The sequence below is a fragment of the Rhinatrema bivittatum genome, chromosome 1, assembly GCF_901001135.1.
Source record: "Rhinatrema bivittatum chromosome 1, aRhiBiv1.1, whole genome shotgun sequence".
Classification (NCBI taxonomy): Eukaryota; Metazoa; Chordata; class Amphibia; order Gymnophiona; family Rhinatrematidae; genus Rhinatrema; species Rhinatrema bivittatum.
Genome location: NC_042615.1, coordinates 128,135,412 through 128,150,469, shown reverse-complemented (window position 1 = coordinate 128,150,469; position 15,058 = coordinate 128,135,412). Strand labels below are relative to the sequence as shown.

At 41.6% G+C, this 15,058-nt stretch overlaps 1 protein-coding gene across 2 annotated transcripts in view; it reads left to right on the top strand.

The window, feature by feature from the left end:
- ZDHHC2 (zinc finger DHHC-type containing 2) overlaps window positions 1-15,058 on the top strand; it is a 355,423-nt gene that overhangs the window by 104,391 nt on the left and 235,974 nt on the right. For both annotated transcript variants that reach the window (XR_003854336.1, XM_029587150.1), the window contains exon 4: window positions 1,215-1,335. Coding sequence is in view for 1 of the 2 variants with exons in the window: in XM_029587150.1 (XP_029443010.1) it covers window positions 1,215-1,335 (121 nt within the window). In the remaining variant the exon portion in view is untranslated. The remainder of the gene's footprint in view (window positions 1-1,214; window positions 1,336-15,058) is intronic.

Genomic DNA, 15,058 nt, shown 5'->3' with positions numbered 1-15,058 from the left:
AGTGCAGTTAGTGTAGCTGGGTTCAAAAAAGGTTTGAATAAGTTCTTGGATGAGAAGTCCATTAACGACTTTTAATCAAGTTTACTTAGGGAATAGCCACTGCTATTAATTGCATCAGTAGCATGGGATCTTCTTAATGTTTGGGTGATTGCCAAGTTCTTGTGGCCTGGTTTGGCCTCTGTTGGAAACAGGATGCTGGGCTTGATGGACCCTTGGTCTGACCCAGATGGCAGTTTCTTATGTTCTTAAGCAAACTGATAAGTTAGGAGAGTTTTAAAATAGCGATGCCAAAGATGTTAGATAACATTATCCGAGGGGATGAGGAGCTCCTGATTAAGTGTCCGAAAGCCTCAGTGACGTCATATCCTCCTAGCTTTTATTTTTTAATTAAGTGGCACGCACACACACACACACAAAAAGGCATTACTTGCCTTTCCTAGCTTTTTTTTTTTTTTTTTTAAATCAAGGTGCACTCATAAACTAAAAGAAATTATTTACTTCTATATATACAACCTCTGTACAATTTTATAAAAATACATTTATGTGCATAAAGCTAAGTTTTATGCACGTAAATGGATTTGAAAATTACCCCTACAGAAGTTAAGCTTTGCTCATGAAATTATCAGAAACTGTGCTGACAATACTTGTTTGCAGGAAGTGTACATCTTAAGCTATACAAGTCAGGTAACATGTACTAAAATATGAAAATTTACTATTACTGTTGTATTGTAGGTCTGAGCAGCCAACATATTTGGCTTGTTCTAGTTTTCCTTTATAACTAAAATAACTATATTTTGCCATATCATTTGCTACATATCATGTAGTATTCCTTAAATGTTTTCCTTCTATTCTCATTTTTATGTCAAAATTGTTTTTTTGGTATCATTTGTGAGGAATGGCAGCAATCTGCTGTGTAGTGTGTACATAAATAAGATGATCAAACCACACGTACTTGCATTCTGAAACATTGTTTCCCAGCAATTTTGGAATGAGCCTTTAAAGAAAACAAGCAGTTACAGGGCTCAAAAAATGCTGAGCTGTGGTAACTTTTTTAATTTTGTGCATTTGGGTGACAGCCATGAGTTTTCCTACTTGCATATTTTCAGATTCTGAATCCCATTTTTATTTCATGAACACTTTTTATTTCAATTAGAAGTCTATATGGATATAATTTTCTAGAGTAGTGCTAATTAATTATTAAATTTCCTTCACAGTTCCATCTGTCGTATGCAGACAAAGAGCTGCTGGAGAAAGAATCAAGAGGTGAAGCCCAGCAAGAAGTTCTCAGGCGAGTTGCCAAGGATCTTCCAATCTATACAAGGACAATGTCTGGAGGTAAGCCATTGCCCTGTAATTAGAATTTCAACTGCCAGAAGAAATTGTAAATTTTTTTCAGCTTTGTGGGTTTCTTTAATAAGCACTAAAATCACTTTATGCCATCTACCCCAGAAGTGGCTGCATGTGTTTGCAAGTTTCTTTATTTGTTTCTAAAATGAATTATAAGTACAGTTCAACTCTGCTTATATGCAAAGTGCATTATACATTTCTGTTATTGTTATATGGTCAGTATTATTGCTATACTGATGATATAATTACTTTTGGAACTAGAACCTCTGATATATTACAGCTTCTAGATAAACATATTTATTGTCTAGGAATATGAATACCAAATAAATCATGGATGCTTAGCAAATTAGAAGAAGATGTCAGCAATAAACACTATGATCTTGTAGGATATTGTTCATTAAACTATAGTGGAAGATTACTGCAGAAAGTAGCTAGGCTTTTTTTGGACAGTTCTGTCAATGATCTGGTCAAAACCAGTGAGGAAAATATTGCTTAATTCTCCAAGGATAAATAATATAGTCCTTACACATGGATGACATCATCCAATGGAGCCTGACATGAAAAACCTAATATCAAAGTTTCTAAAACTTTGACACTGCCTCACTTAGCATACCAATGCATACTATTATACCATATATCCACATAGGGTGCCTTCAGTCTTTCTTTTTCTGCAGAATCCTTTAGTCGTGGTTTTTGTTGCCTTACATTCCTGTCTCTGGGCCTTCAGGGCTTTTGCTAGATTCACAGGATTGTTCGTCACACGGTCACGCTGTATTGTTCCTTTTAATTTCCCCAAGTAAGGTTTCTCTGTTGTTTAAGTTTTCATTCATTCCTTCACTCTGTTCTATGGTGGTATGCTGTCAGTGCCCACCAGCCATAGATCCACCTCCACCATCAAATTTGATTTTGCTTCCCTTTTGTTTCAGCCAAACATGTCTAGTGGGTTCCAATGATGCCTCTTGTGCACAAGCACTATGGTTGTCACAGACTCAGATGATAGATGTATCCTTTGTCTGGGGGCATCGCATGATCATGGGTGTCACAAATGAATGATCATGACTCCAAAAGGATGATGGCTGACAAAATAAAAGCTAAAAGAACAGCATTCAAGAAATATAAAGGATCCCAAAGGGAAGAGCACAAAGAAGAATATCTGGTACAACTGAGGGAGACGAAGAAAGAAATCAAGATGGCAAAAAGTCAAAAGGAAGAAAGGATTGCCAAAGAGGTAAGGAGAGTTGACAAAACATTTTTCAGATACATCAGAGAAAGGAGAAAAGTTCAAAGTGGATTAGTGAAATTGAAAGGTGAAAAGGATCAATGTGTAGAGAGAGACAAAGAAATGGCAGAAATACTAAACGAATACTTCAGTTCGGTGTTCACTAAAGAGGACCCAGGTGAAGGACAGTCGCTAGCTAATAAGAAATTGAAGGGGAGTGGAGTAGATGTTACTCCGTTTACAGTGGAGAATGTGTGGGAAGAGCTGGGAAAACTGAAAGTGGACAAAGCCATGGGCCCTGACGAGGTTCATCCCAGGATACTGAGGGAGCTCAGAGATGTGCTAGCGGGTCCGTTGTGCAACCTGTTCAATAGATCACTAAAAACGGGAGTGATGCCGAGTGATTGGGGAAGAGCGGTGGTGGTCCTGCTTCACAAGAATGGGAGCAGAGAGGAGGCTGGAAACTACAGGCCGGTTAACCTCACCTCAGTGGTGGGTAAAGTGATGGAGTCAATGCTGAAAGAGAGACTAGTGAACTATCTACAGTCTGAAGAATTGCTGGACCAGAGGCAGCATAGATTCACCAGGGGAAGGTCCTGTCAGACAAATCGGATTGACTTTTTCGACTGGGTGACTAGGGAATTGGATCAAGGAAGAGTGCTCAATGTCATCTACTTGGATTTCAGCAAGGCTTTTGATATGGTCCCACACAGGAGGGTGGAAAATAAAATGAGAAGCTTAGGAGTGAGTGCTGAGATGGTGGCCTGGATTGCAAACTGGTTGATGGACAGACGACAATGGTGTTAAGCGGAGTGCCGCAAGGATCGGTGTTGGGACCAGTCCTGTTCAATATCTATGTGAGCGACATAGCAGATGAGATAGAAGGTAAGGTTTGTCTGTTTGCGGATGACACTAAGATCTGAAACAGAGTGGACACGCCAGAAGGAGTGGAGAGAATGAAACGGGATTTAAGGAAGCTAGAAGAGTGGTCGAAGATATGGCAGCTGAGATTCAATGCGAAGAAGTGCAAAGTCTTGCTTATGGGATGCGGAAATCCGAAAGAACTGTATTCGATGGGGGGTGAAGGGCTGATGTTCACGGAGCAGGAGAGAGACCTAGGGGTGATAGTGTCTAATGATCTGAAGTTGGCAAAACAATGTGACAAGGCAATAGCTAAAGCCAGAAGAATGCTGGGCTGCATAGAGAGAGGAATATCGAGTAAGAAAAGGGAAGTGATTATCTCCTTCTACAGGTCCTTGGTGAGGCCTCACCTGGAGTACTGTGCTCAGTTCTGGAGACTGTATCTATGAAGGGACAGAGACAGGATGGAGGCAGTCCAGAGAAGGGCGACCAAAAAGGCGGAGGGTCTTCATCAAATGTCTTATGAGGAGAGATTGAAGAATCTAAATATGTGCACCCTGGAGGAAAGGAGGAGCAGAGGTGATATGATACAGACTTTCAGATACTTAAAAGGTTTTAATGATCCAAAGATAACGACAAACCTTTTCCATCAGAAAAAAATCAGCAGAACCAGGGGGTCATGATTTAAAACTCCAGGGAGTAAGATTCAGAACCAATATCAGGAAGTATTTCTTCATGGAGAGGGTGGTGGATGCCTGGAATTCCCTTCCAGAGGAAGTGGTGAAGACCAGAACTGTGAAGGACTTCAAAGGGGCGTGGGATAAACACTGTGGATCCATAAAGTTTAGAGGATGTGTATGAAGAGTGGGTGGCTCACGGGAATGACGGCTACTACCAGAGATAATACCCTTATTCAATAAACATACACAGGTAATGCGACTCCAACATTGCTCTAAGCTTCAACGGCAAGAGGTAATGTGGGGAAAAAAAAAAGGATTTCCATTCACAAAAAAGCAGGGAGTAGCTTGCTTGTTACAGCGGATTCTACTCTAAACCAAATAAGCATGATACTTCACTTTCAGTGCATATCCAGCATAGCTTTCTGCTTCAACGGCAGGGGGAAAAGTCTGATACTTCACTTTTAATGCATATCACTTTCTGCTTCAACGGCAAGGGAGAAAGTCTGATACTTCACTTTCAATGCATATCCAGCATAGCTCTCTACTTCAATGGCAGGGGGGATGAAGAAAAGTGGATCTATATACAGACAACAGACAACAAGGACTGAATTACATAGTCGGGGTAAACAAGCATGGGTGTAGCTTGCTTATTGCGGCAGTTACTATCTCTAACTAAGTAAGCTAGATATTTCACTTAGATGCAGTTCCAACACTGCTCTCTACATTAATGGAAGGGGGAAGGGAAACAGAAACAAAAGGTTACTAAGGGCCAAGAGTAACAGAAGTATGAGGAAAAAAAAAAGCGTGTGAAAGCTTGCTGGGCAGACTGGATGGGCCGTTGGTCGTCTTCTGCCGTCATTTCTAGGTTGTTAAAACAAACAAAAAAACACACTTTGAAATGTCTGTATGCCAATGCCAGAAGTCTAAGAAGTAAGATGGGAGAGTTAGAGTGTATAGCAGCTGTCGTAGGGCCTCCTCCTCATAGTCTGTCCGATTCTGCACCACAATCCCACCCCCCTTGTCCGCTGGTTTTATAATAATTGACCTATCCTTTGTTAAAGCGTCAATAACCTGAAAATCCTCTTTAGAAAGGTTATAGCGAACAAATTGTTTATTCAAAAAAATAAGCTGTGCATCCTTACAGACCAGTCGCTCAAACGCACCAAGTAGCGCATCAGTGGGGCCAGGAGGGATCCACCGAGACTTAGGGTGAACTACAGACAAGTCAACTGATGGTGGAGAACCTGCAAAAAACAACTTCAATTTAAGGCATCAAAAGAAACGGTGTAAATGTACAAAAAGTTCAAACAGGTCACCCTTTATCGTGGGAACAAATGAGAGACCCCGTCATAGGACCCCAAGTTCAGACGTAGTTAATGAACGTGATGAGAGGTTGAACCGGACAGACTATGAGGAGGAGGCCCTACGACAGCTGCATGATTCCACTTTTTACAGTCCCTTAGTAACTGATCCCACAGCGTCCTTGATGACGGAAATTAAAGATTTAGTTCATGAGGCATTAGACCGACATATGATAACTAATAAAGAGGCTAAATTTCTGGTTACTTCTAATCCTATAATGCCGTTATTCTATACCCTACCTAAGATTCACAAAACCCTAATACATCCCCCCGGCCGTCCCATTGTTTCTGGGATAGGGTCTCTTTTGGAACCGTTATCCCAATTTGTAGATGTTTTTCTAAAACCATTTGTCCCGAAGATTCGGTCATATATGCGGGACTCCTATCATTTAATTTCACTGTTATCTGAGTTGGTCGCTCCTCATGAACCTTTCTTTTTTACGACGTTGGATGTAGTTTCGCTATATTCTAACATCCCACAGACTGAGGCCCTTCGTGTAATTGCCAACACCATAGACACACGTCCCCTGCCGCACCGGGTGTCCACATCTTTTTTATTGCGCCTGTCGGAACTGGCCCTTACCAAACATTTCTTTCAATTTCAAGACACTTTCTACCAACAGATAAAAGGCACGGCTATGGGGGCAACGATGGCTCCCAGCCTCGCCTGTTTATTTATGGATCAATTTGAAAAAGAATTTATCTATCCTTCTGATTGGTTTGGGTTCATTTTTCTGTGGCGTCGATATATCGACGATGTTTTTATGATCTGGTTAGGGACGGATGTGCAATTTTATATGTTTGTTGATTGGGTCAATTCTTTGAACAGCCATATACAGTTTAATTTCTGTATTCACCCGTATGAAATTTCATTTTTGGATATTTTGATCTCAGTTTCTGGGGACAAGTTTGAGACCACGTTGTTTCGCAAAGAAACTGATCGTAATACTATACTGGCGTATCAGAGCTGTCATCCCAGGGCCTTACGGGACAATATACCCACGGGGCAATTTTTAAGGCTGCGTCGCCTATGCTCTACCCGTATAGAATTTTTGTCACAAGCACAGAACATGACGATCCAGTTCCTGGAATGTGGTTACCCACCTCGGGTGGTTAAAAAAGCTTTTAAGAGGGCTTTGTATACCCATAGGGAATGGCTATTTTTTCCACCCACCAGTTCAGATGACGGAGCCAATAACTGTATTTTACCCTTTTCGATTGTGGGTAGAACCATTGCCAATATGATTCGGCGTCATTGGTCAGCACTAGCACTCACAGAACATTTCCACAGTCCCTTGCGCTTCACTTTCCGGCGCGGTCAAAACTTGCGCGACCGTCTGGTACACACCGCATTGTCAATTGCTGATAGGACCTCTAGCACGAGCGCAACTCATCGACCATGTGGACACTGCACCATGTGTAGCCACACGGCCGTCTCCTCTGTGTTTATACATCCCATTTCTGGCCGGTCCTTTAAACTTCGCTCAGATTCTAACTGTATGACAAAAGGAGTAATTTACGTTGTCAGGTGTCCCTGTCCGTCAATTTATGTAGGCAAGACCACTAGGATGCTTAAAACTAGAATGATAGAACATTGTTCTAATATTCGCTCCTCGAGGATGGACGAGTCCCTGGTGTCTCACTGGTCCCACCACGGCCATACCATCTCTGATCTCTCCTTCACGGTAATAGAGGTGGTTCATCGCCCATCTCGGGGTGGTGATTTCCCCGAGATACTTGGTAGGAGGGAACAGAGATGGATTTTTACCTTGGATACAGTTTCCCCCAAAGGTCTGAATAAGGACATTGAATGGTTTCTGTTTGACTGAGTGAATGGATCCGCTGATTGTTAGTTGATTGGACTTTTGACAGCTCTCGGGAGACTAGCCGCGTTCGTGCCTTTTTTCCCCCTTTAAATGCCTGTAACGCTGTTCCAGGTATGTGAATTGTATGCCAAAGTATGCCTATAGCTTGTGTAGCCCTTTTCCTCCATCTATCTATTCATTTATGTATATATGCCTTGTATTTTCAGATATTATCATGTCTTTGGTCCCTCCCGATGCAGCCTAGCGAAACACGGGACCGTGTCGGGGGACTATTGAAAGTTGTTGTTATGACACACGGAGTTGCCATTTTAAGTTTCCTGTTACATCTTATGCGTTTGGAACAATAAAAAAGTCATTATTTGAAACTTTTGGTGGTGATAAGTTTCAGCTTGCACCAGTGTTTATTGTTACTTGCGGATGTGCAAGGGTTTGCTTCTTCTCTGTTTAGATTTCAATTACCCCAATGTTGACTGGGTAAATGTAACATCAGGACTTGCTAGAGACATAAAGTTCCTGGCTGTAATAAATGATTGCTTCATGGAGCAATTGGTACAGGAACCAACAAGAAAGGGAGCTGTTTTAGATTTAATTCTTAGTAGAACGCAGGATTTGGTGAGAGAGGTAACGGTGGTGGGGCCACTTGGCAACAGTGATCATAACATGATCAAATTTAAACTAATAACTGGAAGGGGGAAAATAAGTAAATCTGCAGCTCTAACATTAAACTTTCAAAAGGGAAACTTTGATAAAATGAGGAAAATACTTAGAAAAAAACTGAAAGGTGCAGCTGCAAAGGTTAAAAGTGTTCAATAGGCTTGGACATTGTTTAAAAATACAATCCTAGAGGTGCAGTCCATATGTATTCCACGCATTAAGAAAGGTAGAAGGAAGGCAAAATGATTACCGTCATGGTTACAAGGTGAGATGAAAGAGGCTATTTTAGCCAAAAAAACATCCTTCAAAAATTGGAAGAAGGATCCATCTGAAGAAAATAGGATAAAACATTAGCATTGTCAAATTAAGTGTAAAACATTGATAAGACAGGTGAAGAGAGAATTTGAAATGCAGTTGGCCATAGAGGCAAAAACTCATAATAAAAACTTTTTAAAATATATCCAAAGCAAGAAACCTGTGAGGGAGTCGGTCGGACCATTAGATGACGAGGGGTTAAAGGGGCTCTTAGGGAAGATAAGGCCATTGCAGAAAGACTAAATGAATTATTTTCTTCTGTGTTTACTAATGAGGATGTTGGGGAGATACCAGTTCCGGAGATGATTTTCAGGGGTGATGAGTCAGATGAACTGAACGAAATCACTGTAAACCTGGAAGAAGTAGTAGGCCAGATTGACAAACTAAAGAGTAGCAAATCACCTGGACCGGATGGTATGCATCCTAGGGTACTGAAGGAACTAAAAAATGAAATTTCTGATCTATTAGTTAAAATTTGTAACCTATCATTAAAATCATCCATTGTACCTGAAGATTGGAAGGTGGCCAATGTAACCCCAATATTTACATACATTACTGTGATGACAACCAGAAATCCTGCAAAAACACACTTGGAACCCATATGGTATTAGGTCTATTGTAATAAGTGTTTGTGTGTATTTGCATTTTCGAAGGTATTTGACAAAGTCTTTCATGAGAGGCTTCTAAGAAAACTAAAAAGTTGGGATAAGAGGTAATGTCCTTTCATGGAGTAAAAACTGGTTAAAAGACAGGAAACCGAGAGTAGGATTAAATGATCAATTTTCTCAGTGGAAAAAGATAAACAGTGGAGTGCCTCAGGGATCTGTACTTGGGCCAGTGCTTTTCATTATATTTATAAATGATCTGGAAAGGAGTACGACGAGTGAGATGATCAAATTTGCAGATGATACAAAATTATTCAGGGTAGTTAAATTACAGGCGTATTTTGATAAATTATATGAGTACCTTATGAGACTGAAAGATTGGGCATCCAAATGGAAGATGAAATTTAATGTGGACAAGTGCAAAGTGATGCATATAGGGAAAAAGAACCCATGCTGAAGTTACACGATGTTAGGTTCCATATTTTGACCCAGGAAAAAGATCTAGGTGTCATTGTGGATAATACATTTAAATCATTAGCTCAGTGTGCTGCAGTAGTCAAAAAAGCAAACAATGTTAGGAATTATTAGGAAGGGAATGGTGAATAAAATGTAAAATGTCATGTCTCTGCATCGCTCCATGGTGATGACCGCACCTTGAGTACTGTGTACAGTTCTGGTGACCGCATCTCAAAAAAGATATAGTTGCACTGGAGAAGATATAGAGAAGGGCGGCCAAAATGATAAAGGGCATGGAACTGTTCCCCTATGAGGAAAGGCTAAAAAGGTTAAGGCTGTTCAGCTTGGAGGAGAGAAGGCTGAGGGGGATATGAAAGATGTCTTTAACATCATGAGAGATTTAGAATGGGTAAATGTGAATTGGTTATTTACTCTTTTGGATAGTAGAAGGTGTAGGGCACACTGTATGAAGTTAGCAAGTAGCACATTTAATAATATGGGCAGCCAGGACTGACGCTTCTGCCCAAGCCCACTTCTTTACAACCACATAATACACAAACACAGATTTGGGAGTCAACAGGCCGCAGCTTTATTAAACACCCCGGAGCCCGAGCCATACACATATAACCTTGAATTTCCATTTACACCCATCCGCCGCATGCTAGCAAGATGGGCAACCCAGGCTAACCCAGCTTGCAAATTGTATAAACCCAGGCTATCCCAGCCTGCCAGATGGGCGCTCCCCAGGCTAACCCAGCCTGTATGAAGCACCCACCTTTATCACGTCCCCACGACTCCCGCCACCGTCCAGCAAGGAGCCGAATAAATCGACCCCCACCACCATCTAGCAAGGAGCTGTACCAGCCACAACTGCACCCAGTTGTTTGGCTAGGGACCACTGACCTGCCCCCTGCCAGGTCAGCCACCAGTTACCACAGTACAACCCCCCCTCAATCGGCTCGGGCTACCCGCCACCCCCCCCCCCCCCCACCAATGAAGCTGTGACAACAATAAAACCCCAACAATAAACAATAACAACAAGGGCTGGCGGGTGGGATGCAGCGCCAGATGCCAGGCCGATAAGAGAGACAGACCCAATGAATCAGGTAGTCTCTCTTCCAACTCCTCCTCCCCCTCCCAACTAGACAGCACAGGAGCCAATTGGCTCCCACCACTATGTGGTTCAAAAGAACCACCAATCCAAGAGCAGCAGGAAGCACGAGGCCAGCCACCTCGAGGCTCCCCTCCCCCCTGCATGACGCAGCGATTATACACTCTGGGGTAGATTTTCAAATAGCGCGAATTGGCTTACTTTTGCTGGCGCATCAGGCGCAAGCAAAAGTAAGCTAGATTTTAGTAGATACGCGCGGAGCCGCGCGTATCTGCTAAAAAACCTGGATCGGCGCGTGCAAGGCTATTGATTTTGTATAGCCGGCGCGCGCCGAGCCGCGCAGCCTACCCCCGTTCCCTCCGAGGCCGCTCCGAAATCGGAGCGGCCTCGGAGGGAATCCTCTAACGCCCTCCCCTCACCTTCCCCTCCCTTCCTCTACCTAACCCACCCGCCCGGCCCTGTCTAAACCCCCCCCTTACCTTTGTTGGGGGATTTACGCCTCCCGGAGGGAGACGTAAATCTCCGCGCGCCAGCGGGCCTCTTGCGCGCCGGGCCGCGACCTGGGGGCGGGTACGGAGGGCGCGGCCACGCCCCCGGACTGCCCCGGGCCGTAGCCACGCCCCCGGGCCCGCCCCCGGAACGCTCCCGACACGCCCCGAAAACGCTGCGCGGTTCGGGCCCGCCCCCGAGACGCCCCCTCCGAAAACCCCGGGACTTGCGCGCTGGTAGGCCTATGTAAAATAGGCTTACCGGCGCGCAGGGCCCTGCTCGCCTAAATCCGCCCGGATTTGGGCGGATTTAGGCGAGCAGGGCTCTGAAAATCCGCCCCAAAGTTCCTCAAAGTATTTTGTATATAAATTGTATTCTTCTTGTTCATTGTAAGATATTATCCAAGTTTCAATTCACCCTGTTCATTGTAAGACATTATACTTTATACTGTCATTGTAACTGTTGTAATGTAAACCGAAGTGATTAGTAGCTCTGTTACCAGAACCTCGTATATAAAAAACTGTTAAATAAATAAATAAATAAATAAATACACACACACACACAAGCTCATGCACACATAAGCTCCATCTCAGACAAATCCATGAGCGTTTCCAGCTCTTCTTTGGTTGGGATCTGCCAGCAACCCCAGGCCGTCCTCTTCATTTCAGCTGCTGGCATGTTGTGATCCACCTGCAGCCCCATTCTGTGTGTGTGTCTCTCTCTCACACACACACACACACACACACACCCCCACACCCAGGCAGGCTCCCATTCTCTCTCTTTGTTTCTCTTTCATGCACACACAACCCAGGCATTGTGGACAATTATTTAAAGAGCTATTTAGTTAATACAAAGAACTTTGTAACATGATAGAAATTAGTGGAACAAAGATAATCCCTAATATAATCCCTAATAGTCCGTAAAAATTTATTAACCCAATTTCTCACCCAGAGTTATAGCCAATCGCTCAAAAGACTCACAATATAACTATGATTTTATAAGCTATGGTTTTTACCCTGTTCACTCTTATCCTAGTTCACTCCCCTATTTTAATGTAATTGCATTCTTACATGCCTGTTATTGTTAAAATATAAACCGAAATGATATGTAACTCTGTTACATGAATTGCGGTATATAAAAATGTTAAATAAATAAATAAATATAGCTAGTGTAATTGCTTGACATAAGGCCTATAAATTCTGAGAATAAATATGCCATTTTTCATAGCTTGCTTGTAACAAGAAACAAGATATATTAACAAGCAGGAGCCCACAACACTGGAGTCCAGACTGCTCTATCCTCCAGCACCCTACCTAAGCCTTGATCACTCCCCACATTTATTTGTGTTGCGTTGGAAAGAAAGTGATAAGGGGTCCTGTAGGTAGGTTCATCACGAGTTTGTCAGTTTAGGAACAAGTGATGCATTAGAAGCATGGGATCTACTTAGTGTCTGGGTACTTACCAGGTACTTGTAACCTGGATTGGCCACTGTTGGAAACAGGATGCTGGGTTTGATGGACCCTCAGTCTGACCCAGTATGGCATGTTCTTATGTGCTTGACCCTCCGAAGGCCCAAAACACTTCCTATTAGGAGAATAGCTCACCTCAGTCACACATGCAGAACATAAAAAGACCCTCACCAAATACATTATAGAGCAACCATAAAGTAGAAATACAGTTGTGACAAAACTTGAACTGGAAACCACAAGAAGCCAGACTCTCTATGCAGTGCAACAATAAAAAACCAGAACCATCACCATTCCTCAAACATCAAACAATAAAATCAAGAAATATAATAAATACATAATTATAATTGTATAAACATACTAATAATAAAATTTTAAAAAGATGACCAATAAAAGATCAAATAATTAAAAACTCGTATACAATCTTTTTAATGTCCCAAACAACAATAAAATATTTAAAAACAGCAGACACATTAAATAACACCTGAAAAATAAAACTAAAAAGGATTTTAAAAATTCATGCTCTCCATACCTGGGAACTTTTGATTTCCAGTTAGCCTGAGATTGTTGTGGATTATTAGGAGTGGGGTATACAAACTTTCTCCTCTCTTTTTTTATATATACCTCCTCTCTTTTTTATATATATATACACACACAAGCTCATGCACACATAAGCTCCGTCTCAGACAAATCCCTGAGTGTTTCCAGCTCTTCTTTGGTTGGGATCTGCCAGCAACCCCAGGCCATCCTCTTCATTTCAGCTGCTGGCATGTTGTGATCCACCTGCAGCCCTATTCTGTGTCTCTCCTCTCTCTCTCTCTCTCTCACACACACACACACACACACCCAGGCAGGCTCCCATTCTCTCTCTTTGTTTCTCTTTCATGCACACACAACCCAGGCATTGTGGACAATTATTTAAAGAGCTATTTAGTTAATACAAAGAACTTTGTAACATGATAGAAATTAGTGGAACAAAGATAATCCCTAATATAATCCCTAATAGTCCGTAAAAATTTATTAACCCAATTTCTCACCCAGAGTTATAGCCAATCGCTCAAAAGACTCACAATATAACTATGATTTTATAAGCTATGGTTTTTACCCTGTTCACTCTTATCCTAGTTCACTCCCCTATTTTAATGTAATTGCATTCTTACATGCCTGTTATTGTTAAAATATAAACCGAAATGATATGTAACTCTGTTACATGAATTGCGGTATATAAAAATGTTAAATAAATAAATAAATATAGCTAGTGTAATTGCTTGACATAAGGCCTATAAATTCTGAGAATAAATATGCCATTTTTCATAGCTTGCTTGTAACAAGAAACAAGATATATTAACAAGCAGGAGCCCACAACACTGGAGTCCAGACTGCTCTATCCTCCAGCACCCTACCTAAGCCTTGATCACTCCCCACATTTATTTGTGTTGCGTTGGAAAGAAAGTGATAAGGGGTCCTGTAGGTAGGTTCATCACGAGTTTGTCAGTTTAGGAACAAGTGATGCATTAGAAGCATGGGATCTACTTAGTGTCTGGGTACTTACCAGGTACTTGTAACCTGGATTGGCCACTGTTGGAAACAGGATGCTGGGTTTGATGGACCCTCAGTCTGACCCAGTATGGCATGTTCTTATGTGCTTGACCCTCCGAAGGCCCAAAACACTTCCTATTAGGAGAATAGCTCACCTCAGTCACACATGCAGAACATAAAAAGACCCTCACCAAATACATTATAGAGCAACCATAAAGTAGAAATACAGTTGTGACAAAACTTGAACTGGAAACCACAAGAAGCCAGACTCTCTATGCAGTGCAACAATAAAAAACCAGAACCATCACCATTCCTCAAACATCAAACAATAAAATCAAGAAATATAATAAATACATAATTATAATTGTATAAACATACTAATAATAAAATTTTAAAAAGATGACCAATAAAAGATCAAATAATTAAAAACTCGTATACAATCTTTTTAATGTCCCAAACAACAATAAAATATTTAAAAACAGCAGACACATTAAATAACACCTGAAAAATAAAACTAAAAAGGATTTTAAAAATTCATGCTCTCCATACCTGGGAACTTTTGATTTCCAGTTAGCCTGAGATTGTTGTGGATTATTAGGAGTGGGGTATACAAACTTTCTCCTCTCTTTTTTTATATATACCTCCTCTCTTTTTTATATATATATACACACACAAGCTCATGCACACATAAGCTCCGTCTCAGACAAATCCCTGAGTGTTTCCAGCTCTTCTTTGGTTGGGATCTGCCAGCAACCCCAGGCCATCCTCTTCATTTCAGCTGCTGGCATGTTGTGATCCACCTGCAGCCCTATTCTGTGTCTCTCCTCTCTCTCTCTCTCTCTCTCACACACACACACACACACCCAGGCAGGCTCCCATTCTCTCTCTTTGTTTCTCTTTCATGCACACAGAACCCAGGCATTGTGGACAATTTTTTAAAGAGCTATTTAGTTAATATAAAGAACTTTGTAACATGATAGAAATTAGTGGAACAAAGATAATCCCTAATATAGCTAGTGTAATTGCTTGACATAAGGCTTATAAATTCTGAGAATAAATATGCCATTTTTCATAGCTTGCCTGTAACAAGAAACAAGAAATGATATCAGATATATTAACAAGCAGGGGC